We start from the raw sequence: 27,410 nt of genomic DNA on the forward strand, positions 1-27,410 counted from the left end.
CCTTGGGTCAAAGACAAGGAGTGTCTCCTGGGTCAAGTACAAGGAGGAGTGAGGAGGAATGAGGGAAAAGATTGAAAAGTTCCTTGGTTGGTAGTGGGAGGAAATGATGGGCTCTCAGGTTGAGACTAGGAAGGAATAGGGGATCAAGATACTGTGGTAACAGAATGGGGGTCCTTGGGTCAAGGATGGGGAGGAGTACAGGCTACCAGGTCAAGAATGGGAACAAATCAGGGAGCTCGTGGACCCAGGATTGGAAGGAGTAGGAAAGGAGTAGCAGTTTCTCTTGTGGATGGGCTGGTTACCTGAATTAGTATTAATGAATCCTCAGGATGTGTGTTTACTGGGGCACAAATCCCTTCCTCAGTTTTCCCCATTTTCCCTACCGTAACTCACAGGCCTCTGTCCCTTCTCGTGGCCCCCATGGCTGAGGACTGGCTGGATTGCCCAGCCCTGGGCCCAGGCTGGAAGCGCCGAGAGGTCTTTCGCAAGTCGGGGGCTACCTGCGGACGTTCCGACACTTATTACCAGAGGTACTGGGTGGGTTGTGGGCAGAGTTAGGGATAGGGGTGAGCCTGGTTAACGGTGGGGTGGACTCAGGGTATGGTGTGTGAGGGGTTAAAATTATACATGTAAACAGGTAGGTATGCAAGTCTTTAAGTTTGTAAACAAATGTTGACACATGTCTTAGAATTTGTTAGTGCTATAGATAGTAAACTTACTATGCTCTTTTTGAGTCTTCATCTTTAAGTTGCCAGTTTTTTAGAGGAATATGTTAAGATTACAAATATGATTACTTTTTAGTTAGTTGCACAGTTATCCACATATTTATGTAATTTTATGGCTCAATGATTAAGCGCTCAGCTGCAAACTGAAAGGTCAGTGGTTCAAACCCACCACCCTGCTCAATGGGAGGAAAGACTTGGCTATCTGCTCCTATAAAGATTACAGCCTAGGAAAACTCTAGGGGGCTGTTCTACTCTGTCTTACAGCATCCCTTTGAGTCAGAATCAACTTCATGGCACATGACAACAACAATATGCAAATGTTGAACAGTTGACTGCTAGCCAGCAGGTTGATGGTTGGAGCCCACCCAACAGCTTTTTGGAAGACAGGTCTTGATGATCTTCTACGGAAAGGTCATAGCCTTGAAAACCCTGCGGAGCACAGTTCTCTGCACACATGGTGTTGCCATGAGTCAGAGTCAGCTTGAGTCGACTTGATGGCAGTTAACAACAGCCTATGACTCTGAAAAACAGTACATAAACATAAATATGGTTGTCAAGAACTATGAAGGTGTTGAGCCAGGGTCCAAGATGGCCAAGAAAGACACAAGTCAATACAGGCACTGATTGGAATAATACTTTACTCACATAGAAAAGAGGCAGGTCACAGTCATTTCCTTGTGTGGGCATCAGACCCACATGATCCGTGGGTCTCACTCCACAGCCAGCACAGGATTGGTGGTCTGCACACAGCCCTCTTCTTGCAGATGAGGGACTTCATCACCTCCCCAGCTACTGTTAGTTACCATTGAGTTGGCTCTCATTCATGGCAACCCCATGTACAACACACTGAAATTTTTCCTGCTCCTAAGCCATCTTCATGATTGTTAGTATGTCTTGTATATTTTGAGTACCTGCCTAGGAGGCTCATCTTGCAGCACTGTATCAGATGGTATCCCACAGGATTTTCATTGGCTAATGGAATATTTGGAAGTAGATTGCGAGGCATTTTTTCCTAGTCTGTGTGAGTCTGGAAGCTCTGCTGAATGAAACCTGATCACCATGGGTGATACTGCTGATACTTGAAATAACAGTATAGCTTCCAGCATCATAGCAATATGAAGGCACCACAGTGTGACAAACTGACAGATGGGTGGTGGCCCTTCCTGGCAGGGACTGAAATAGCATGAAAATTGGCCAGGTGCCATATAATGTACATAGTAAGCAGTACGAAGATTGTTTACTGTGTATCCAGAACAAGGAAAGAGTTTGCCTGATAAGGAAGGAGAAGAAGAAACTGGGACATAGGGAGGCCTAGTACCTAGCCTTCATTATCAGGGAAAGTTCTAGGTTCAAAGCTCTGATTAGAATGTCCAGGTGAAATAGGCTGCTTTCCCAATAGAAAAGTCTTGAGATTTTACCCTTAGGGGAAGGTAACACATGAGCGTATAACAATTTTGTGGTGCCATTAGAAGGAGCTCTGGTGGTATAGTGTTTAAGGCATTTGGCTGCTAACCAAAAGGTTGGTGGTTTGAATCCACCAGCTGCTTTGTGGAAGAAAGATGAGGCAGTCTGTTTCTGTAAAGATGTGCGGCCATGGTAACCCAGTGGGAGTTGCTGTGAGTTGAAATCGACTCTATTGAAGTGAGTTTTTTACTGGAAGATTTGAGACTCCGGGGTCAGAGATTAAAGACAGTTTACTACTCACAGCAATAGCAGTACCTAGAATATAATTTTTGCACTGGTTCTCCTCATGCCAGTTCTCACAGGGTGATGTGAAGAGGGCTAAATGGCACCTGCATATGCACTGGGTTGTGTTACAGAAGAACCTTGAGCATAGGGAATCAATTCTTTTATAATACCGGGATAGTGACTGTGACCTCCTTTTGCTCTGGAAGGAGATCCTGTTTTCATATTCCAGAGGTATACAGGCATGCTTGAAAAGATGGTCCATTGAAAAGATGTATTGTTAACATATTTATGTGTTATATAACATTTATGTTTCTGTATATTTACATGTCATGGTATTATTACATGTTATGTGTTATAAGTACAGGTAGTAAGTCGGTTCTGATAGAAGTTGAATATCACATTTTTTTAAGTTCTTGTTATTGTTTTTTATCAGTATCTTTATAAAGTTGGTCTTTATTTGCTTTTGCGATTGGAAACGTTACATATAAACTTACAGATATGTTTTAGTACAAACATATATACATTAAAAAATACACAAATAAAAAAATTTACTCTTAATGATGAAAAATTGGACAGTGTTGGTATTTTGTTGGTTCTAGTAGTAACTTCACTTGTGAAAAGTTCTGAATCATCTGGATTATCCCTGGAGGTGGGGTTGGTGTTTGTAGTCAGAAAATTAGTGAGAATTGCCTGGATGGTTCTTTATTTTCCTTCATATATTTTACAGTAACATCTCACTGCTTCCCAAATCTGCTTATCGACTTTAGCAAAGCAATTAGTGTTTGGGTACATGTGTTCAAGCAATCGAAGCCCCTGATTTAGTATAGGAAAAACTCCAGGTAGTCTTTTCATTGGAAGATTTTTTGACATTGTCTCTCCTTCCTCTTGCTCTTTATTTCTCTTCTTCAGAATGTCTTTCCTACTCAAAATTTATTTAGTCTTGATCTGTCTGTTCCCCATATTAGTGATTTGTGAGCTGTTCCACATCAATGATATTAAGTTCTAAATTCAGCGTTTTTGCCATATGCACTATTTTTCAACTGATCCCTTCCTTCATATTATCTTGATCAAATGCTTGGAGTGTGTTCACATAACTCAGCAATTTTTTCCATATCCCCTGCATACATTTTCCCATAACTTCTCCCAGGAAGATGCAGTGTTCCAGATACACTGAACATCTGCGAGCGAACATCTGAGAATAACATCAGCAAATTACGTGCTACAACATTGCCTGTAGTACATATTATTAACAATAAGATGTACACACACAAAAAAATCAAACGGACGGTCGTAAGTGTATTCGTCGTAACTCAAATACATCGTAAGTTGGGGACTACCTGTGTATTCATATCCATGCAAACCATTAATGTTTGTATACATGCTGATATTTATGTTCATATTTTATATTCCTACTATTCAAGGTTATTTGGAGCAGGGCCTGGGTAGGTTTTACAGATGTGGTCCAGGGTGCCTACTGTATCCTGCCACCCTATAAGTCTGTTACCCTGTGGGAGGGTTGTATGGGTGGAGTGGTAGTGAATTATTTTGGGTACCAACCCTTTTTGGTCCACCCTTAGCCCCACAGGAGACCGGATCCGAAGCAAAGTTGAGCTGACCCGATACCTGGGCCCCGCGTGTGACCTCACCCTCTTTGACTTCAAGCAAGGTGTCCTATGCTATCCAACCCCCAAGGTACTCCATGATGTGGGGTGCTCAGGAAGGGGTCACTGTGACAGCCACTTACCCATCCCCTACCCATTGACTTACATTATTCTGCCCTCAACTCCCATCTCCAGGCCCATGCTTTAACTGTCCGTGGCAGAAAGCGGAAGAAGCCTTCAAGGCCAGTCAAAGCTCAGCAGTGTCAGGTTGGACCCAACAGGGATGAGGTCAAGAAGGAGGCCTTGGGGAATGAGACCAAGGCTGACACTGACACAGCCCCAGCTTCATTGCCTGCACCTGGGTGAGTGCTGGCCTGGGGTGAGCCAAGTAAGTCGGGGCTGTGTCTGGGGCACACTTAACCTTTCCTGTCCCAGGTGCTGCGAGAATTGTGGAATCAGCTTCTCAGTAGATTGTACGAGGAGGCAACGGCTCAAGACGTTGTGCAAGGACTGCCGAGGTAAGTGGCCCCTGGGGGATGAGCATTGAGGCACAGAAGCTGGAGTGGTCCTGGTGTCAGGCAAAGGTGGAGGTTGAATGATGGATGTCAGAACAGAGGTTGCTGGTGTGTTTTAGGGGTTGAATGTTGCAAGTATCAGGCCTGGGTTGGAGTTGAATGGTGGGAGTCAGGGCAAAGGCAGTGGATGAGGTCAGGTGTTTGGTACTCACTTTCCACTTTTCTCCCTCCCTTATCTCCCCCCAGCACAGAGAATTGCCTTCAACCGAGAGCAGAGAATGTTCAAGGTAAGTGTGCTCTTATTATGGGGGCTCTTCACAACCCAGTGGTGGGAGCAAGATGTGCAGAGCGCTGATGCAGAGTCTGAAGGAATGGTGATAGGTGTGCAGGGTGTTGGTTATTCTATAGGGAGCTGGCTGTGGGTCAGTAGACATACTGTTAGTAGTAAAGGGCTGTCAGCAGATACAGTGATGAGGTTAAGCAAGGGGCCAGCAGACACAATGATGGCAACTAATTAGTAACTATCAGATACAGTGATGAGGCTAATGGGAGACTAGCAAACACACTAATGAAGGCTAATGTGAGGTCAGCAGACATAGCAGGGACAGTGCTTTTAGGGGGCACCCTGCTTGGGTCCATGACTTCACCCCACCCTTTCCTGGCAGCGTGTGGGCTGTGGGGAGTGTGTGGCCTGCCAGGTGACCGAGGACTGCGGGACTTGCTCCACCTGCCTGCTGCAGCTGCCCCAAGATGTGGCATCCGGGCTGTTCTGCAAGTGTGAGCGGAGACGTTGCCTCCGGATTGTGGAAAGGGTGAGTCGGGCACAGTCAGGTGGGGTGGACCTGAAGCTCTCCCTGGGCCCTGCCCATCATGGGACTAGTATGATCCTTAGACCCTGACCCTCACGCTTCTGGCCCCTGGCCCTCACGCTCCTGGCCCCATCCGTCACGCCTGCGGCCCAACCCACAGAGCCGAGGGTGTGGAGTGTGCCGGGGCTGTCAGACACGAGAAGACTGTGGCTGTTGCCGAGTCTGCCTCCGCCCACCCCGCCCAGGTCTCAGGCGCCAGTGGAGGTGCGTCCAGCGGCGCTGCCTGCGGGTGAGTGAGGTTGGTGGGGCCAGGGCTGGGGCAGAGCTTATTCTACTGTTAACGAGTTGGTGCTGCTGCTGCTTCCTCCCCACCTGGCCTTACCTACCTCATGTTTCCTTTTTCTCCCCTACCCCATGTTCACCTCCCTGCCCCTGCCTACCTTCCCCTTTCTGCCAGCACCTTGCCCACCGCCTCCGGCGCCACCATCAACGATGTCAGCGACGCCCTCCCCTGCCTGTGGCTCCCCCTGCTGTGAGTGCCCCTTTTCATACTCTGCCTACCTGTCCCACGCATGCTTTCTGCACTCGTAGGCTTCCTGTGTCTGACCGATGCCCCCAAGCCCACACCACTCTTTTCGGCTCTCATCTAGGGCAAACTTGGCCGCCGCAGAGGAGGCTGTGACCCCAAGATTGCTGCCCAGCGGCGCCCCCAAACCCAAGCATTGCCTCCACCATCCCTTTTGCAGCCCCCTGAACCCACAGAGCTGGTGAGGCCTGGGGGCAGGGGAAAGATCCAACCCTAATCTTACTCAGTATGTACCCTGACCCCGCCCCATTTGCCTCTGCAGCACCCCAGAGCCCTGGCCCCCTCGCCACCTGCTGAGTTCATCTATTACTGTGTAGACGAGGACGAGCTAGTGAGTGGCCCCACCCTACCTGGACACGATAAGCCTAGACTCTTCCAGGGTACTTGGTTAACCTTAAAGAAGCAGATGCTATAATGGGCCTAATAGGTGAACAGCAAGGCACAGTGATAGGTACTGGTGTGGAATGAGCAGAGAATGGGAGTGAGAGGGCAGTAGTATGGGATGAGCAGACACAGTGACAGTGCCACACGTGCCAACACTGGTTGGGTTGATGCAGGACTAGTAGGTACAGTGATGAGACTGATGAAAACAATAGGTCCAGCAGCTAGGGTTTATGTAGGCATAGTAGGCACAGCGATGGGAGCTAATAGAGGGTGTCAGCAAAATCCTATTGGAATTGGGGAGGTGGGGGAGACTAGAGATAGTGATGATTATTAGCGTTGGCAGAGCAACCAAAATACTGATGGTATCGAGGGCTGGCCAGTACAGTGATGGTGGCTGTCTTGGACTAGCAAACATAATGGTGGACTAGTGGGTAAAGAGTGCAGTTAGGATGATTTGCTCCTCTAGTAGGGCTAATGGAGGAACAGCAGGGACAACACTGTTAATGGGGATTGAGCGTGTCTTCTAGTCCTAGTGATGGCCCCTTTCTCCACCTCTAGCAGCCTTACACGAACCGGCGGCAGAACCGAAAGTGTGGGTCCTGCGCAGCCTGCCTGCGGCGGACAGACTGTGGCCGCTGTGATTTCTGCTGTGACAAGCCCAAATTTGGAGGCAGCAACCAGAAGCGCCAGAAATGCCGTTGGCGCCAATGCCTGCAGTTTGCCATGGTGGGTGGAGCAGGAAGGGTCCAGTGGGGAGGATAAGTTGGGCCAGGCACTCCAGTGCCTAGGAGGTCTGGGCAGGCCAGATAGTTCCTGCAGCTTGGCAGGGATGGAGAGGACATTGGTTTGGATGAGGACTATCAGACGTTGTGCTGGGATGAATGGGCTCTAGGTGGCACTGGTAGTGCTCCGGGAGGAGGGGCTCATACATAAACTGATGCCAGACTGGGATTAATGGAGGATCAGCTTGCACGTTGAATAGGGCACAATGGGTATGGGTCGTGGCACCAGGATGCCATAGCACCGCATCTTTTGTTGCAGAAGCGGCTGCTGCCCAGTGTTTGGGCAGAATCTGAGGATGGAGCAGAGCTTCCGACACCCTGTTATCATCGAAGGAAGCCTGTCTCTGCCCGCCGGCCCCAGCTGGGCCCTACTCTGAAGTCCTCATTGGCCATGCCTATGGCCCGACCAGCCCATGCCCAGTTTCCAATGAAGCAGGAGGCAGGTGGTGGCTTTGTGCTGCCACCACCTGGCACTGACCTTGTGTTCCTCCGGGAGGGTGCAAGCAGTCCTGTGCCAGTGCCTGGCCCTGCCCCTTCCACAGAAGCTCCTTTGCAGGTGAGCCTTCATCCCACTTATGCTGCCCTTGACCCCAGGAAGTTGGGGCCAAGTCAGCTGCAGTCCTCTCTCATGTGGGAGGCCCATTCTCTGGCCTGAGTTGATTGTGACCTCACCACAGGTGAAGCAAGAAAAGGTGGATGCTCAGGAAGACTGGACAGCAGGCCCAGCCATCCTGATTTCTCCTGTACTACTGCCTGGCTGCCCCAGCAAGGTGGGGGTTGGCAATGGGTATTCTGTTGGTGCCATATGAGGTGGTATATAAACTGAGTGATAGATGGCTATGATGGTATTTTGAGCAGGAAGTATGCTGACTACAGCCCTTCTGCAGAATTACCCTGTCTGATAGACGCCCAACTCTTCCCAGGAACCTAGCCTTGCCCACTTGACTGCCCACTAAGAAATGGAGATGAGTGAGGAATGGTAATGAGGGTGGGTGGCTTACAGGTAGAGAGATGGCATTTCTGTGCTTACCTGTGAAGACAGGATTCGTGAGCATGTGCATGGTTGGCTGATGGAGCCTGTCTTCATGCTAACCTGCCTATCTAACCGTTCCTGCTTTCCATCTCTCCCAGGCAGGAGACCCAGTCCTGCACCTTGTGAAGCAGGAGCCACTTGACCCTGAGGAGGAGAATAGGAATGATTCCGCCTCTGATTCAGCCCCAGAGGAGGAGGCAGGAGGGGTTGGCACACCTGTGGTCAGTGATGGGGAACGCCCCTCTCTGCCTGGGCTTTGCCTTAGCCCTGCTGATCTTGTTGACCCCTGATGTTGATTCTTCCCCAGATCACGGAGATTTTCAGCCTGGGTGGAACCCGCTTCCGGGACACAGCGGTCTGGTTGCCAAGGTGTGCCCCACACAGTGAGGGGTGGGCTTGGGCTGGGTGCCGGCCAGACATGGGTCCTGAGTTTTGGAAGTACAGCAGTGATTGGGCACAGTGCAGTGGGAGGTAAAGGCCCCCACACCCACAGGCTAATCACGATTAATGAAGGGGTATGTCCAGGACCCTAGAGATTTCTCCTGGGGCCCAGCCCAACAGGCCCCAGGTCAGTGCTTTCCTTTGGGGGGGTTGGTGAGGAGGCCTTGGTTCCCTGTGACAAGACTCAAAAGAAAAAGCAAGATAAGGAAATTTTGATCTCCATCTTTCTCAAAAAAGAGATCAGACTTAACATATATACAGTCTTATCTGGAGAATCATTATTTCGGATGTGAAGGCCTTTGAAGTCTCCAAGGGTTGAAGGGGTGGGATGTCCCTGATGGTGTCACAGAAATGGTGCTGGGCCAAGAGGTGGGGTGAGCAGGAGAGCTGTGTCCTGCGCTGGCCAGCCGGTATACAGCTCTTTGACCTCAGGCTAATCCTGCCCCTGTTAGAGGATCACCTGTGGGGTGGGGCTTCTCTGTGAGTGTTTCTTGAGCCTTTCTTGGGTCTATAGAGGTTACTAACTCAACCATTTCAGGTGCTGCATAGTCCCAGTAAGCCTGGCATTAGGTGCCTGTAAGGACCGGGATGGTGGAAGAACGGGAATGGTGCCTCCTGTAGAATGTTAGAGGCACTGCATGGACCCCAGACACAAGCAACATAAGCATTGGCCTAAGCACTTGAGTTCCTTTGTTTCTACAAATTAGTTTCTACGGCCAGAAACCCCTCCATGTGCACAGCAGTGTGGAGATAGAGCAGTACGGTGAACCCTGTTAGGTCTGCCTTTCAGGAGACAAAGGATTCCTGTTTATAGGGAGCTTTTAATCTAGTTGGCAACACAAATTTCCCTCTGCATGAAACCACTACGTGTCAACTCTTGCCTGTAATGGAAGTTCTTAAAAGGGAGAAGAGAGAAAGGATAATGAAGGGGAAATGGATGGAGGACATAGAGTAGCGGGAAGTGGTTTTGTGTTGCTCCATTTTGCACATAGTAAACCTCATTCAAGATAGACCTACTCCCTCTTCTCCAGGTCCAAAGACCTTAATAAACCTGGAAAGAGAAAGCTTCTGCAGACTGTAGCATTCAAAGTGACACAAAACTGAGCTACTCAGGGCCTGGACCATAGGTTGGTTGTCGGGGTTTATGTAGGAGTCAGTAGCAATGAGGAAAATCTACCACCAAACCAGAGGAACAGGCTGGTCAGTACTATGAGCTGGTAGAGAATGGAAGTGGGAAAGAGAGTAGAAAGTTGTGCATTTCCCCCAGGGGTCTGATTCTGATCAGAAGTGTGGGTATTAGGGGTTGCAGGAGAGAGGGATAGAGTTAAACCCACTACAAAACAACCTTAGATGACTGACTCATCAGTGATTTTAAATGGCTTCTGGATTAGACCAATGAGTGTCTCTAAACTATTCCCTCAAGGAGACAGCAGCTGAAAATGTAATGTGAACAAGAAAGGAAGTGCTGTTTAATGAATTCCTCCTATGGACCCAGTTTATTTAATCTGCAAAGCAGTCTTTTTAGAAGGATATTAATTTTGCCCAGTTTTATCAATGAGAAAACTGAGACTCGAGATAAAACAACATGTCCAAAGGCAAACAGCTTAGTATTGATAGAGTGTAGAGTCAAACCCAGGCTGTAAATGCCTTGTTCTGTAAGGCACTGAACCTTACTGTAAATCTACACAGTAATGTGTAACAGTATTACTCTGACTTTGAAAACAGAGTGCATTCATAAGCCCTTGCACTGCTGGCTCTAGCGTGGTGTAGGGAACGGCAAGGTTGAATGTGGATGGGGTCATTCCCTGTTCACCCAGAGATTAGGTCCTTCCCAGGCTATGGTGCTACATAGGATTTTTCCAGCCTTAAAGGACATCCTTCCCTGCTGGCTGCTGTCGGTTTTGCTTGCCGCCTCACTCCCCCCCTCCCCCACTCCCCTCCAGCCAAAGTGGTCTTCAGAGCTGAAGCTGCCAGCCTGGATCCTCTGTCTCAACAACTTGACCCCACTGCCCCTAATGACCTTTGTGCTTGGTTTCTGTCCTCAGCCTATTTGTTTACTAGAAGGCTTGAGTTCCTGCTTGGAGTCCTGCCCAAGGGCCAGTCTTGGCTCTGTCCTGCCTCACTTTCTCCAACTCTTCATTCATAAAATGCCAAAAAGACAAGACCTATAATTTGTTACTCAGCCGGCTTTGCAGTGCGGGGACAGAGTGGGTGCCTCCTCAAGTTCCTCCACGGCCCCTCCCTTGCCTTCTAGCCTGGCTCTGCAGCTGTAGATGATTCCGCCTCCCTCCTCTGCCCATCCCCTACCTGTCTTACCTAGTTCAACCCAAGTCTAGACTCTGGATAATCATATTATTGCTTTGCTCACCCAAGGATCTGACTGCCTAATGCTAGTCGTCTGGTAATTTTGACAGTGATGTTCTAAGTATAGTTTATTTGATTGTTCTCACTCATGAGTTGTAAGTCTTGTTACCATGTATATCTGTTGGTAAAATCAGAAAAGCAGAATCATTAAGGTAAAGATGATATGTATGTATGTATGTATGTATGTATGTATTTTAAGTGATTTATCATAGGGATTTGACTGTATGCAATTGTGGGAGCTGGTTAAACAGTCTATAAGGCTGTTGTCTTTGCATCTAATGCTGGAGCTTGAAGTCTGCAGGGCAGGCAGTCGGGAAGGGAAGATGGACGTAAAGTGTGGGCAAGCGAGGACATACTGGAATCCACAGGCAGGAGCTGGAGTCCACGGGCGGGAGCTGGAGCCCACAGGGATGGCCCGGAACCCATGTCAGTCTCCTGCCACCTTCAGCTTCGATGATGTGGGTGTCCTGCAGAAGAAGTTGGTGCCCTTCATCACAGACTTAACTATACATCTGGCGCAGGAATCAGAGAAGCAGAAGGCAGATCTGGGGAAGGTGGAGCAGCTACAGGCCTGGCTGCTGCCCCATACCACCAAGGTGAGCCAGCAGATAAACGACAACCTGTGTGAACTGCGACAGCGCCTGGTGTCCTGCACCAACCTTCCAAGTATATGAAAACAGCCTGCTACTGCCTTACCTCTGCCCTCCACTTACCATACAGTCTCTCGTGGCCCATTCCGACCAGAGACATATGGGGAAGGGAGTTCTGGAAATGGAGCCTAGCCAAGGTGACCCATTTCCAAGCCACCCTGCCCTGAATCAGCTCCCAAGGATCTCACAGCTCACCTGAGGATAACTCAATAAAACTACATTGCTGAAAGTGCAAACATGAAGACCATGGATTTTTGTGGTGGTTCCAGCAAGTACAGAAAATCTGTCAAGCCCATCCAGAAAGAAATTGGTGGGCTTTGCTATTTTTTTTGTTGTTCAGTCAAGTATTGAGGACTGGCTCATGGTAGACACTGTACATAATATGGGGATACAGAAATGAAAGAGATATGATTCATGCAATTTTATTAAATGCATCTATATTATAAACGGTGAATAGATTTCCAGCTTTATCGTGGAATTTAATGGTGAAAATAGAGAATTCAGGACACTATTGGCAGGATGGCCCTTGTGAGCCTTGCTGGGAAAAAATAGGAATTGGATATAATTTAAATACTTTCTATCTCTAGTTCTACTTTTAAAATTATTTTAAAATGCTTTGTATTGTCCCCTTTATTGATTTAATACTTAGTGTTTCCTTTGAGTGCGTCTTGATGGTGATGACAGTGTTGAGTGTCTCTGAGAATCTGAGGGAGTGGGTGGCGAGATCAAGGCCCGGCTCTATCCAAGACTTCTCTAACTTGTAGGACCTTGAGTGAGCCACTTTTCTGGTCTTCCGGGGTTGGCTCACCAATCGCTCGGCCTGGGCCAGGCCAGTCCTCTGCAGCTTCCGAATGGGCCCGTCAGGGGGCGCCCACGGGAGCGGCCGGGCTTCCTCTCCGCAATGATCCCCAGGGTTCAGGATACACCGCCCCTCGACCTAACCCTTGGCGATCCTGGGAAGTGGCCTCCCCGTGGATGTGACGTTACCCAACACACCCGGGATGAGGGCTTGGCACGACGAACTCAAGACCGACGCTGTGACGTCCGAGGGCTGCCTGGTGCCGCCTGCAAGAACTGACGCCGACGCCACCTTCCGGGGCTGCACATCCTCGACTCCGAGTCTCAGCGCACTTCCCAAGACCTGCTCTGGGTCAAGGGCGTTGTCATTGCCTCTCTTCAGCCCCAAAGGGTGTGACGTGGAGGGTAGTTCCGCCCAGACCAAGCGGCGTCGCTGGGACTTGGAAGATCAAGGAACCGCCCCGCGGGACAGCGTCCGGAAACTAAGATGACAATCTAACTTCTTTCTCTTTTGTTTCAGGCTACGTAAACTCTTAGTAAATGAGAATGAGTATTTTACTGAACTGCAATCGAAAGAAGAAGCACTGTAAGAGGAAAAAAAATTATTAAAAGACATTATTTTATGGCTCAAAGCTGAACCAGCAATTCAGGAAATGGAATTCAAATGCAGAAACGAAACACATAGCGAATCTAAAGTGGGTCGGTTGCAAATCATTAAGGAATGCTAATTTACAGTAAATTGCAGCCTTAAGTGGGTATATACACTCGTTGTTGGAAGATTCTTTCACGTCAGTGGTTGACATAGTGCTGTTTTTTATTTTCCGCGCTCTGATGTTCTCTGCTCGCCCCCACTGTAGAATGGGAGTACCAAAGTGTCGTTCTTAATTGGCCTTTAGGTGTGGACCTCCACCTTGCTCTTGACTGGAAAGAGTTGTGCTCTCCCCGCTTGCCGTGGTCTCCGCCTGTGTTGGGGGCGCCATCTGAGTTCCCTGGTCTGTGTTGCCTGTTTTTTGCCTACCCCGTGATCCTCAGGGCCTGATTACTTGGACTTCTGAACCTCACCCTGACCCTGGTCCCATGTGACCCCGGGCTTTCAGATTCTTGGTATTGTGTCAGGACGTGTAACTGCCCCATCAGCCATTTGATCTGCCTCCGTCCTAGGGTACTCCGACTCTAAGCTCTGGTTTCTGTCCAGTGCAGTAGGAAGATTTTTATCATTAACATTTCTCATTACAATTGGGGCAGTCTGCAAAGCACTTAGACTCAGCCTTGTCTTAGCTGTAAAATGAAGACCTGTTGTTCCATCAACCCTATAAGGTATTTGTGAGGCTCAAAAGTTGTGTGAAAATACCTTGTAAATTGTAAAGAACTATACAAATATAAGAGTGTCCTGTGATGATTATTACCGCCATCAAAATTAACCTACAGATGTCACAAAATTTAAGCTTCCCACAAAATGTTCTTGACCATTTCTCATGCTTAATTTAAACTGATTACAGGATATAAATAGCAAAGTCAATTGGAGCTGTGGTTCAGGCCTTCTCTTTCTCTTTGGGGTTAAGAGTTTTCCGTGCCATTTTGAATGAACCCAGGAGGAAAGGAGCGAGGTCGGCGGGGGCCTGGCAAAGGGCTGGGTGACGACCGCGCTGGCTCAGCTACTGCGCTCCGAGAGGAAATCGTGAGTGCTGGCATCTATGGTCCCCATGGTGACGGAGTCAACTTCCGTCTACTCACCCTACGCCCGCCTGCCGCTCTCACCCCCGCGAGGCGCACCCTGGCAACCACACAGCCGCGTCGCTGCAGCGGGTCGTCACGGTTAGGGACTGCGGTGGACGCCGCCACCATCCTGAGGGGGCTCGAAAATGTACAGCCAGCGGTTTGGCATCGTACCTTGGGAGGTTAAGGGCCCCACTCCCAAAGTGGTGCTCGTGGTAAGCGCGGCAGTGTGTGTGCGGGATGTTACTGCCTTCACCATCTCCTCCCACGGCAGGCTTCCGAGCCAGCGCCCGTGAAGGGAAGCCAGTGCCTGATGCAATGGGTTGAATTTTGAAAGAAGGAACGATAAGAAAAGCCAGTCTCTCGTCCATCTTTTACCCTCTCCAACTCTCCCCGCACCCCCTAGAAAATCCTCTGTCCGCCTGTCATATTATTTAGGTTCTGTATTTGGAGAATCGCCACTTGGGATCTTGGGCCTTTCAGGTTCCAAGACACAGAAAGACGTTCGTCTCCTTGGGATGTGTGTCATTTAAAGGGCAGTGGGGGCAGAAGTCAGGCGAGCTGGGGCTGTGATGCAGCTGTATGGCCTTGGGCTGGTCTTGAACCCTGTCTGTCTATGGGTTGGTTGTCTGGAAGGGGGGTTGGGCTGTGAAGGGCTGTGAGCAGTTGTAGAGCTTTTTCTGTGCCAGTTCCACTCAGCTGTGACACAGGCCTAGAAATAGAACAGTTGGTTGGCTCTTGGGGTGGTGGCAGGAGGCTGGGGGATGCTGCTTGCCCCAGAATATGATGGGCCCTGCTTAGAAGCCCCCACACAGGTAACACACTATGGGTCCACGCACCAGGATTCCTTTGTGCCTACACAGTAGTTTCACAAGCCAGAAACCTCTCCCTGTGTAATTACGCAATTGCAGGGGGATGGACTGAGCCTTTGCTGTGTGCATAGCTGTGGAAGACACAGCAGTGAATACAAGGAGCCCTGGGAGGTTTACCTGAACCCTGCCTTCAGGGAACTTGTTGCAGAAACAACAGGCTCGTTCATAAAACCATTAAAGGTTAGCACAGCAGATCAAAACAAAACAAAAACCCCACCTATGGCTGTGGAGTCAATTCTGACTCGTGGTGACCTCCATGTCACAGAGTAGAACTGCTCCAAAGGGTTTCCTTGGCTGGAATCTTTCTGGGAGAAGATTGCCAGGACTTTCTTTCTTTTTTGTGATTTGGGTGAAAATTTGCAGAGCAATTCACTTTCTATTCAGCAGTTCACATACTTTATCTCATGACATTGACTAAAATTTACCCCCATGCAACAGCTCCCCTACCACTTCCTCCTGACCAAAATTTACCACAATACAACAGCTCCCCTCCCACTTCCTCCCTGTAGTTACCTCTTCTCTGTGTCCATCCCTCCATGTACTCCTGCCCCCTGAGCTGTCTCCCGGTGCATAAACAGCCCTTCTTTCTCCCATGATTGTTCTCTCCAAGGAGTGTATCTACCTCAGGTAAATGTTCAATTCCTATGCCTGCCTTTTGTTTGGTTGGAAGCCACAGGTGTGGGTTCAATTCCAGACCTGAAGAGCAGCTAGGGGCCATAGTCTCAGTGGTTCCACCAGGCTCTATCAGACCAGTAAACCTGGTCCCCCCTGTCTTTTTATCTCCAAATTATTTTGAGTTTTGTTCTACATTGTTCTCTCTCTCTATCCAGGATCTCCTACATAGATTCCCCCTCTGAGTGGTTGACAGTGGTAACCGGGCACCATCTAGTTCTTCTGGTCTCATAGTCGTATAGACTGCGGATCACATGGTGTACAGTTGCTAGGACTAATTCTTTCCATGAATCTTTGGTTTTCCTCATTCTTCTTTGCTCTGGATGAGCAGAGACCCATTGTTGCATCTAGATGGCTGCTTGTAAACTTTTAAGATCCAATTCACTACTCGCCAAAGTAGGAAGTGGAACAGTGTTTTGTGTAGTATGTTATGCCAGTTGAGATTGATGTCCCCTGTGACTATGATCCCAAGCCCACAGGTTCAACTACTCGGTTTCTCTGGGTAGCTGGCTGTGACCAAGAATTGACTACAACCTTGTCCCTTGTCAGCTCTACTATACCCCTGGGAATTCAGATCATACAAGTACACTTATAGGACCATTGTCTGTCAGGACTTTCTTCAGTGGCACTGCAGGGTGAATTCCAGTGATCCATCTTTAGATTAGTAGTCAAGCACCAACTGTGCCACCCAGGGACCTACCACGGTAGATAGCAATGTGCTATATCATCTGTGATGGCAGCTTTTGGAAGAAAGATCAGGGATAACCAAGGAAATCACAAGGACACAAATTGATTTGTGATCCACATAGCAAATCACAGTCAGTGTATAGACCTGTTCCTTCTTCTTTAGGTCCAAGGACTATAGGGTCTGGAGCTGGAAAGTAATAGACTAGAGGCTTGTACAGAGTGTAGGGATCAGAGTGTCATTTACAGACAGACTCATGAAGGACAGAAACTGATCTGCTTTGGGTTCCGTATCCAAACACAGAGTTCACTAGCTCACCGATTGGGTTCTAATACTTGTGTGGGAAAATTACAGGAACAGGAAAATAAAAAGAAAAAATGACCACCACACCAGGGGAGCAGGCCTACTGACCACTTTGGATGAAGAGAGAAAGGAAGAGAAGAACGCGAGTTGGTGCCTGTGTTCCTCCTTAGGGGTCTGAGTGCGATGAGAAGCGCGGCTGTCAGAGGCTGCCGAGTTGTTTTGGGGGAGGGATCAAAGCCCCCAAGAGACAACATTTGGACCCTTAACAATTCCTCCAAAAAAATCCAAAAAAACAAACTCACTGACGTCCAGTCGGATCAAACTCATAGCGACCCTTCCTTGGGTTTCTGAGGCAGTATCTCTTCGGAAGTAGACTGCCCAACCTTCCTTCTGAGGAGTGGCCGGTGGGTTTGAACCACCAGCCTTCTGGTTAGTAGTCATATGCCTTAGGCAGTAAGCCACCAGTGCTCCTAACAATTCCTCCAGGAGAACGCAACTGAAAATGTAGTATCTGAAGTAATGGTGAAGCAAAAGGAACAACTATTTGGCGAGTGCCTCCTAGGGACTCAATTATTTAATCTTTAAAATAGTCTTGTTAGAAGAACATTGTTTTGCTCATTTTTATAGGTGAGAAAACTAAGACTTAAAAAGATGAAGTAACTTGCTCAAGGTCACAGTTATTAATTAAAGCCAAAAACAAAGCCAGGCCATCAGACATTGTTCTGTAAGATACTCCTAGAAACTATAATTTGAGATGGTACAGTAATGAAGTCTTCAGTGACTTTGAAAATGCAAGGTAGTTGTTAAATCCTGTGGTTTAGAGGGGTGGTGTCCCCTGTGGTAGCCACTACCATACATGGCTTCTGGCCATTTGATAACTGCCTAGAATCACGCGTTGAAGTGATAATATTTTGGATATACTGGGTTAAGTAAAACACATTTAAAAATTAATTTCCCCTGTTGCTTTTTGCTTTTTTTAAAATGTAGCTCAAAGGAGCCCTGTGGCACAGTGCTTAAGCATTCAGCTGCCCACTTGTTGCTCCACAGGAGAAAGATGTGGCAGTCTGCTTCCATAAATGTTACAGCTTTGGAAACCCTATGGGCACTTTTACACTGTCACATGGGGTTGCTATGATATGGAATTGACTTGACAACAATGGGTTATTGGAAAATTTTAAATTACATGTCTGCTTTACATTGCATTTCTATTGTGCAGTGCTGGTTTTGAGCAATGCCAGGACTGTGCCTTGGTTGGCATCACCTTATCGTTAGAGAACTCCAGGTCACACTGGGCCCTTCTAAGACCAAAGAGCCTGCACAAGATGCCCCAAGCCTTAAACGGCTTCCTGACTCCTTGGCTACTGTTCATGCTTGTAAATAGGGCATGCAGAGACATAGGACCTCCTCTAACTTCACAAGGCAGTGGAGGATCAAGATCAACAGCCCAAGGCTGATTCTTATGAGGTAGGAACCTTTTTACTAATTCTGACACCAGCTGTCCCTCCCACAGCACTCTTTACTTCTTTGCTGAGTATATAAGTTGTTGCAGTTGCCTTATAGAACTCACAGACAGTACTCATGATTATAAGGTTTATTGGACATGTTTCACTCCTCGTTCTTCTTTCTTAATGGTAGTGAAATTTCTCCTTTCTGCCTCTAGGATGGTGCATTTTAAGCCCAGTGAAATGGCAAACCTGACCAATCTTCACATTAGGGTTCAATACACATTGTTTGCATGGTCCCATCCCCACAAGGGTGCCATGTACATTATTACATTATTAGCAAGCTATCCAGTCCCTTTGGTGGGCCACAAGCACCTCATATTTGCATAGTTCTACCCAGTCATTTGGTGGGAGTTACAAAGACTATGGCTCGAAGGGCCATACCAAGTAATTCATTACACCATAATGCAGTTTCCCACTCGTCCTGACCCCATGCCACAATTGAGCCAAAACATACCTCAGAGCCTGGCTCCTGTCCTGAGAACCTGAATCACCTGTCCCTTTATGACGTTGGTGCTTAGTTTCTGTTCTACTCATCCCATATGTCTTCTAGGAGCCTAAGTTCCTGCTATGTGTTCTGCCTAAGGTGCTGTCTTGTTTCTACTCTTCACTGTCACCAAGTCTACTTTCATAAAATGCCATAAACATTGGAGAACAGTTGTTTATTAATTAACCAGCTCTGTCAAGTCAGCTCTGGTAGTGTTGTGGTTAAAACTTTGGGCTACTAACCAAAAGGTTGGTAGTTTGAACCCACCAGCTGCTCCATGGAGCAAGATGAGACAGTCTGCTTCCATAAAGATTTACAACCTCAGAAATCCTACGGAGGCAGTTCTACCCTGACCTGTGGGGTCTACATAAGTCAGAATTGACTCAATGGCAGTGGGTTTGGTTTTTGGTCAAGTCAGCTACAACTTGTGGAGACTGTCTTATTTAAGTGCTGCTATAACAGAAATACCACAAGTGCATGACTTTAAGCAACAGAAATTTATCCTCTCACAGTTTCGGAGGCTAGAAGTCCAAATACATAGTGCCAGCTCAAGGGGAAGACTCTCTGTGTTAGCTCTGGAGGAAGGTAGTTGTCTCCTCTCAACATCTGTGGGCTCTGCATTCATTGGAGAGCTACATGTATCTTGGCATCAATCTTCCCTTGGATCTAAGAAGTTCTTGGTGCAGGTATCCTGGGTCCAAAGGATGGGCTTCACTCCAATATTTTTTTTTTGGTGGTAGTCAGGCTCCTTTCATCTCTGCTTACTGGTTTAATCTCTTTTATATCTCAAAAGAGATTGATTCAAGATACAGCCCTAATGCTGTCAATTGTATCCTGCTTCATTAATGTAACTGCCTCTAACCCTGCCTCATTAACATCGTACAGATTAGGATTTACAACATATATTATAATTATATGAGATCACAAAATGGAGGATAATTACATAATATTGAGAATCATGCCCTAGTCGAGTTGACACATATTTTTAGGAGACACAATTCAATCCATAACGTTACACCTTTTGGCCTCCCAAAATTCATGTCCTTGCTGCATGTGAAACATGTTCATACCCATAATATCCTGAAAGTCTTAAATCAACTCCAAGTCCAAAATCTCCTGAAGCAAAATTGCTCTTCATCTGTGAACCTGTGAAATCCAGGGTACAAGTTACCTGTTTCCAAAGGACGTTGGTAGAACAGGCACAAGGTAGACATTTCCATTACAGACAGGAGAATTGGATGAGAAGCAGGGGTAACTGGCACCGAGGAAGTCCCAAACCAAGCAGAACAGTTTATATTAGCTTTCAAGGCTGGAAAATAACCCTCTGTTCTCTGAGACCATATAAGCAGTGGCCCTCCAGACTCTGAGTGTTGGCCATGCTCTCTAGATTCTGGTGGGAGGCTTCTTGGCCCTAGTTTCAGCTCTGCCTTCCAAGCCTGCTGGGATGGCAACTCTGCTGCTTTGGCTTTGGGTGGCCCCATTCTAGTTCAACTGAGTGGTGTGACCCTACCTCCTCAGCCTTGATAGGCCCCATTCCTTGGGCATGGCAGCCTCCTCACCCCCAGCTTTGGGCAGTGGCCCCATTCCTTGGACACTTGTGAATGGCAGCCCCACATTCTGGAACCAAGCTGGTGAAGGGTTGACTCTTTGAAATGTAGGAGGCCATGGCCCTAGCCTTTGAGACTCAGCAGGCCATGGTTCCACACAATGAGATCCCAGAGGCCGTGGCTCTACCCTCTTAGACTGAGGGGGCTCTGCTTCTCATGCTCCTTGTCCCTTCAGCTTCTGCTTCTAGGTTCCTTGGTGTGTAGTTAAAAGTTGTGTGTCAGCTTGGCTGGACCACGATTCTAAATGGTTTAAGCAGTTGTGATGTAATTACCTCCATAATGTTATGTTCTGGGAACATCCCCTCATTTGAAAGGGAGTTTCCTCAGGGATGTGCCATGCTTCCCATAAATGTGTGGATGTTCTGGAACATTCTCTGGCTTTCTGCTGGATCTGAATCCTGCATCTAGCTCATTATCATCTCCAATTCTTGGAGCTGAACCACTGGCCTGTCATAGCGCCTGCCGATCTGGGCATTATTGCTTTTGCAGCCTGTGAGCCACAAAATGCCAAGTTGACATTTTTGGGGAACACAGTTCAATCCGTAACAGTGACCATATATGTAAAATAATGACACGTTGCCCAGTTCTGTGCCATCTTCGTGATCATAGGTATGTTTGAGTCCATTATCGCAGCTAGGTGTGAAATTCATCTCATTAAGGGTTACCCTCCTTTTTGTCGGTACTCTACTTTACCAATCATGTTATCATTTTCTAGCAATTTGTCTTTCCTGATGATGTGTCTAAAGTAATCAAGTTGAAGCCTCACCATCCTAGCTTCTAACTAATTCTTGTTGTATTTCTTCTAAGACTGATTTGTTCATTCTTTTGACAAAACTTTTTTTTTTTTTAATGCTGAATACAATGCCATTCCTCTTCAATTTATTGTCCCCACCACAGTAGACCATATGATTGTCAGATACGAAAGAGTCAGTGGCAGCCTATTTCAGCTCATTAATACCTAGGACATCAATCTTCATCTGTTCCATTTCATTTTTGAGGACTTCCAGTTTTCCTTGATTCATACGTCATACATTCCACATTCCAATTACTGATGGATGTTTGCTACTGTTCTCATTTTGAGTCATGCCACATCATCAAATGAAGGTCCTGAAGGTTTTACTCCATTCACATCATTAAGGTCGACTCTACTTTGAGGAGGCTCTTCCCCACTTGTATTTTGAGTGTCTTCCAACCTGAGGGGCTCATCTTCCAGCACTCTGTTAGACAATATTCTGTTACGATCTGTAGGGCTGTCAATGGCTAATTTTCTGAAGTAGACTGCCAGGCTTTTCTTCCTAGCCTGTCTTAGTCTGGAAGCTCCACTGACACCCATTGCCCATGGTGGCCCTGGGGGTATTTGAAATACCAGTGACGTAGGTTCCAGCATCATAGCAACATGGAAACCACTACCTTATGACAAATTGACGGACGGTGGAAATTGGCTTTATTTAATTCTGTTATGGATTAGCTACTTCCCATATAGCCCCCTACATCTTCTTCTGTTTCCTCCCTTCCTCAGGCCTGCCTTATTTTGTTCAACTACTCTGTTGTTATTGTGGTTAGGTACCTTTGATTTAGTTCTGACCCATAGCAGCACTTTGTACAACAGAACAAAACATTGCCAAGTCCTGCACCAATCCTCAATTATTGCTGTGTTTGAGCCCATCGTTACAGCCACTGTGTCAATTCATCTCATTGAGGGTCTTCCTCTTTTTGCTGACCCTCTACTTTATTAAGTATGATGTTCTTCAACTGTATCTTGGCAACTATATATGTATCCTGGACTTTGAATCTTTTATCAGGCAATCTTTAAATGTTGATTGTCTTTTCCTAGGAGACCCCTTTACTAAGAATTTCTGATCACTCAATCCTAGTAGTCTTATAATACTGACAATGACATTCTAAATATAAACAATCAGAGTGACTCTCTGCCTCATCTATTAAGACTGGTTCCCATGAATCAACTCTGCAGAGTTCAACTACTCACCTAGTAGACTGCCCCATCTTCCTTCCACGGAGCAGCTGGTGGGTATGCTGACCTTCTGGTTAGCAGCCAAATGCCTTATCCACTATGCCACCAGAGCTCCTTATATACTAAAAAAATAAAAAAAATAAAAAAAAAATGGATGACCTAGTCAACCATTGCTAGTAATACAAAGCTGAAGACCAGGGGTTTCATGGTGATCTGAGAAGGTTGCATTAAGCCCACTAGAAGTATTGTTTCATTTATTTATTTGTCCATTTGTTAATATTGAGAACATGGCTATGGTAGATCTCATACTCAGTACTAGGAATACAGAAACCAAAAAACCAAACTCACTGTCGTCAAGTCAGATTCCACTCATAGTGACCCCTCCTTGGGTTTCCAAGGCGGTATCTCTACGGAAGTAGATTGGCCAGTCTTTCTTCTGAGGAGTGGCTGGTGGGTTTGAACCACCAGCCTTCTGGCGGGCAGTCAAATGCCTTAGTCAAACGCCACCCCCATGTGATTTAATTAAGTCTAGTAATATGTTTTCAAAATGGTGAGTGCATTTTCAACTTTTGAATGGAAGTTATGTAAAAACAATTTGCTTATAGAAATTTAGATTATGCAAAAATGTCAGGAGCACAACCCTTGCATTAAACTTTGGGCACAATATAAACTGGAAAGAAGTTCTATGACAAGATTTTCTTTTGCTTTTTCTTTTTTCCTTCCTTCTTTGTTAAGGTTTTTTTTTTTTTTTTTTAAATTGTCACAATCCTTTATACATTATCATTGTTAGTTGCCATCAAATTGATTTTGACTCCTAGTGGTCTCGTGTTCAGAGTAGAACTGCTCCATAGAGATTTCAAAGCTGAGACCATTGGAAGCAGATCACCGAGACTGTCTCCTGAAGCACTGCTGGTTAAGTTGGAACTGCCAACCTTCCATCTTGTTAGCAGTCAAGTGCTTAATCATTGGTGCCACTCAGGGACTCGTCTTTATGTATATGCATATATGTATATACTGTATATATATGCGTATATTTTATATGGCGCTCTGGTGGCATAGTGCCTAGGCTTTGACTGCTAACCAGAAGGTTGGCAGTTCAAATCCACCAGCCACTCCATGGAAGGAAGACTGGGCAATCTACTTCTGTAAAGATTTATGGCCTTGGAAACACAAAAGGGGTCGCTATGAGTCAGAATCAACTTGATGGCAGTGAGGTGTTTTTTTTTTTTTTAATATATAAGGAGCTCTGGTGGCATAGTGGATAAGGCATTTGGCTGCTAACCAGAAGGTCAGCATACCCACTAGCTGCTCCATGGAAGGAAGATGGGGCAGTCTTCTTCTGTAAAGATGTACAGCCTTGGAAACCCAACAGGGGTTGCTATTAGTTGGAGTTGACCTGATGGCAGTGGGTTTTGGTTTATATACTTTATATATATGTATACACATATGTATATACTTGATATGTGTATGTATACATGCATATGCATATGTGTGCATATGTGTGTATATATATATATATATATATATGTATATGGTATATAAAGTTAGATAGTCTCTTCTTTGATTGAAAGTATTTTGAAGGTGGCTATTATATTGTCTACCTCTGAAAAACAGTGTGAGATAGTGAGTAATAAGGTCAAGGTCAGGAACTAGAAGACTTCTAATTCTTGTTTTGTCCAGCTCTGCCCTAACGATTGAAGAACCTTGGGCAAATCACTTATGTCTCTGGGCCTGACTAGATAACCTCTAGAGTCCTGCTCAACTCCTTACCTTGATCAACCTGTGAACTTTTACTCAAACAGCACTTTAGAAGTATTTGAGACTCTTTTGCTGACATCTTAGATATAGGCTCAGAGAATCAAACAGGTGAATCCTTAGGTGTTTAAGCTTTATTCCTTTGTAGCAGGATTTATTAGTTTATGTACCCAATTTTACTTAGTGTGAATATTGGTGGAGGTCATGATTAATTGCAAATATACAATTGCTTTGTGATTTGTGATATTTTAAAAATTATTATTATTTTCAGAGAGCCAGGCCACCTAGAGACCAAGGGGTTGAATCACATCTGGAGAGAATCCGACGTACCCATGAGAAGCATCAAGCTATTTTATCTTCCATTAAGACAAATGAGCGGAATCGCTTGAAAGTTGAGTGGGACCAGCACAATGACCGCAAGTTTTTGGACAGCCTTGTGCAAGCAAGAATCAAGGATGCCATGCAAGGGTACATCATCAATACTGAAGAAAGACGAAATAAGTAAGACTTAAAAACCTGATGACCCAGACTATGAAGTCCTAAAAACCACAAGTTGAAATTAACCAATCAAATATCAAGGGACCTTTATAGTAAAGATCATGGCTGAGATATTCATATTCCTATCAAATTAATGTTGTTAGCTACTGTCACGACAGCCCCAACTCATTGTGACCCCATGCACAATGGAATGAGGTTCTGCCCAGTCTCACGCCATCCCCGTGACTGGTTGTGGACTAGACCATTGTGACCCATCAGGTTTTCATTAGCCCACCTCCAGAAGCAGATTGCCAAGCTTTCCTTCCTAATCCACCTTTGTCTGTAATCTCCATGGAAAGCATCACGCCTGCCTCCACTGGAAGATGGCTGGTGGCCAAGCTTGAGGTCCCTTGGCCAGGAAGCAAACCCAGGTCTCCCACATGAAAGGCAAGCAGGCTACCACCGAACCACCAGTGCCCCACACCAAACCAAGAACTGTTGCTTGCTAAAGTTTTCACTTGTGAGAACCAGAGTTTTGATGGAAAACAAAAGTATATATTGTTTCATACTTTGTTACTTTAATTAAAATCTATTCATTATACTTCTTTTGCTGAATATATATAGTTCACCTTATCGATAGATGATCCAATCAAATGTGGCTCAGATCTGGCACTTCATGGCTTTAAATGGTAACTCCTGTTATTTTATGTAAGACTGAAATGGATCTTTCCCTTCTTGTAAAATTTGTGACTGGACATATCTGAGATTGGATATAACTAAATAAAAAGTAGTAAAATGGGGTACATGGCATCACAGTTTGAATTTCTTTTTTGTCTTTTTGCTTCAGGCTACGTGAACTTTTAGCATCAGAAGAAAATGAGTATTTTACTGAAATGCAATTGAAAGAAGAAACAATTGAGGTAAAAAAAGATAGAATGAGAGAAAAAGCCAGATTATTAAAAGAGAAGAAAGAAGAGGAGAAACAGACTTTTGTGGCTGAAAAGCTAGACCAGCAATTCAGGTAATGGAGCCAGAAAAATGCATAGAATCTGATATGGAGTTGGTGTGCTAAACAAACAAACAAATCAGGAATGCTAATTTACAGTAAACTATAGCTTTATAAGGTTATATGTAGTAGTTGTACTGTTAAGTCTTAGTGATTGTATACAGGAAGCTCTGGTGGTATAGTGCCTAAGGCACTTGACTGCTAACTGGAAGGCTGGTGATTCAAATCCACAAGCCACTCCTCAGAAGGAAGATTGGACAATCTACTTCCATAGTGATACTGCCTCGGAAACCCAAGGAGGGGTCGCTATGAGTCAGGTCCGACTTGACATTTAATTGTGTACATGTCATTGAATAATGTGCTTACCTTCCAGTTAAAACAGATGTACCAAGTGAAATTCTGTTACTGAATTCTGGGTTTTAACCTCAGGCTTGCTCTTGACAGGAAATTCCTTTAAAACCCTGTTCAGTGGAGTCTTTGGCAGAGTTGGGCTCCCTCTTGTACTGCTGTGGTCTCCACCTGTACCTAGCAAACCAGTTCCTGGTTCCCTGTTCTTTACCCTTGCCTAGGATCCTTATCCTTGTGGTCTGATCACCTGGATTCTGATCCATTTTTTGACCCAGACCCATGGTGACCCTCATATTTCAGATCCCTGGTCTTCAGTGTGCTCAGTCCAGTTCATTGGTTGCCTCATTCAGCACTTTTCATCTTGATTGTTCCATCTTGGCATATTTGATTTTAACCTAATACCCTGCACTTACAGAGGGAAGATAAGTATTGAAGTACCCAAAGGTGAGTCTCAGAAATGATGCTCTATAGTTTTACATCACTGTCTTAGTTATCCAGTGCTACTATAACAGAAATACGGTAAGAGGGTGGCTTTAGCGAACAGAAATGTATTTTCTCACGTTTTAGGAGGCTGGACATTGGAATTCAGGGTGCCGACTCCAGGGAACAGCTTTCTCCCTGTCTGTCCATTCTGTGGGGGGAGGTCTTTGTCTCTTTTCAGGTTCTGTTCCCTGGCTGTTTGGTCATCTTCATGTGGCGTGGCATCTATCTTACCCCATCTGTGCTTTCTTGCTGCTTGCTTAATCTGCTCTTTTATATCTCAAAGGAGATTGACTTAAAACATACCCTACACTAACACTCCTTATTAACATAACAAAGAAAACCTAGTCTCAGATGAGATTTAACCACAGGTGTAGGAGGAATTACAACTCATATTTCTGGGGACACGATTCAATACATACTCTCATAAAGAGCTCTGAAGATGCTTTTAACTTCACAATCGAGAGATTCCTTACCTCTAATGGCTAAGACACTTGCCTGCTAACCAGACGGCTGGCGGTTCAAACCCACCAGCCACTCCTCTGAAGGAAGGTTGGGCTATCCTACTTTCGTAGTAATACTGCCTCGGAAACCCAAGGAGGGGTCGCTATGAGTCGGGTTTGACTTGACGGCACATAACAACAACAACAACAAAGCAAAAATATGCCCAAGAGTCTCACTGCGTTATATTCCTTGTTAGACCTATTGCTACTTACTATAGAAATAAGAACATATTTATAATTTCATTGTATGTGTAATTCTTATTTTATCTTCAGTGCCTTTTGTACATCCTTCTAAGAGTGTAAACATTAAGAATTGCTATCATACTTAAAGAGGGTTTGTCCATTTATTTATTTTATTGTGATTTGAGTGAAAGTTTACAGAGCAAATTGGTTTTCCATTCAACTGTTCATACACATTTTGTTTGGTGACTCTGAATGCAGTCACCACAATGTAACGGCACTCTTCCCACTTCCTCCCTGTGGTTACCATTTCCCTTTGTCCTTTCCTGTCCATGCCTGCCTTCTGTGCTTTATCCCTGGGCAAATGCTGCCTGTTGATCTCACATGGCTGATTGTTCATTCTGAGGAATGCGGACCTCCTTGGAATTATGGTTCACCCCGTAGGCCTGTTTATTGCTTGGCTGAAAG

At 46.0% G+C, this 27,410-nt stretch overlaps 2 protein-coding genes across 2 annotated transcripts in view; both read left to right on the forward strand.

The window, feature by feature from the left end:
* Positions 1-420: 420 nt before the first annotated feature.
* Positions 421-11,386, forward strand: MBD1 (methyl-CpG binding domain protein 1). Its single transcript, XM_042781384.1, is given in 17 exon segments — positions 421-530; positions 3,992-4,106; positions 4,211-4,377; positions 4,451-4,533; positions 4,777-4,817; positions 5,196-5,342; positions 5,500-5,628; positions 5,797-5,871; positions 5,990-6,106; positions 6,188-6,256; positions 6,868-7,035; positions 7,351-7,647; positions 7,769-7,861; positions 8,223-8,345; positions 8,432-8,493; positions 11,231-11,282; positions 11,285-11,386. Coding segments are annotated over 17 exon segments (1,950 nt in total).
* Positions 11,387-14,239: 2,853 nt separating this feature from the next.
* Positions 14,240-27,410, forward strand: part of CFAP53 (cilia and flagella associated protein 53) — a 67,748-nt gene continuing 54,577 nt past the window's right edge. The window contains exons 1-3 of the mRNA XM_007943853.1: positions 14,240-14,308; positions 24,220-24,449; positions 25,273-25,446. Of these exons, the coding sequence (XP_007942044.1) occupies positions 14,240-14,308; positions 24,220-24,449; positions 25,273-25,446 (473 nt within the window). The remainder of the gene's footprint in view (positions 14,309-24,219; positions 24,450-25,272; positions 25,447-27,410) is intronic.

This window comes from Orycteropus afer, unplaced genomic scaffold, assembly GCF_000298275.1.
Source record: "Orycteropus afer afer isolate SDZICR_OR568_19922 unplaced genomic scaffold, OryAfe1.0 scaffold00113, whole genome shotgun sequence".
In the NCBI taxonomy this organism is placed as follows: domain Eukaryota; kingdom Metazoa; phylum Chordata; class Mammalia; order Tubulidentata; family Orycteropodidae; genus Orycteropus; species Orycteropus afer.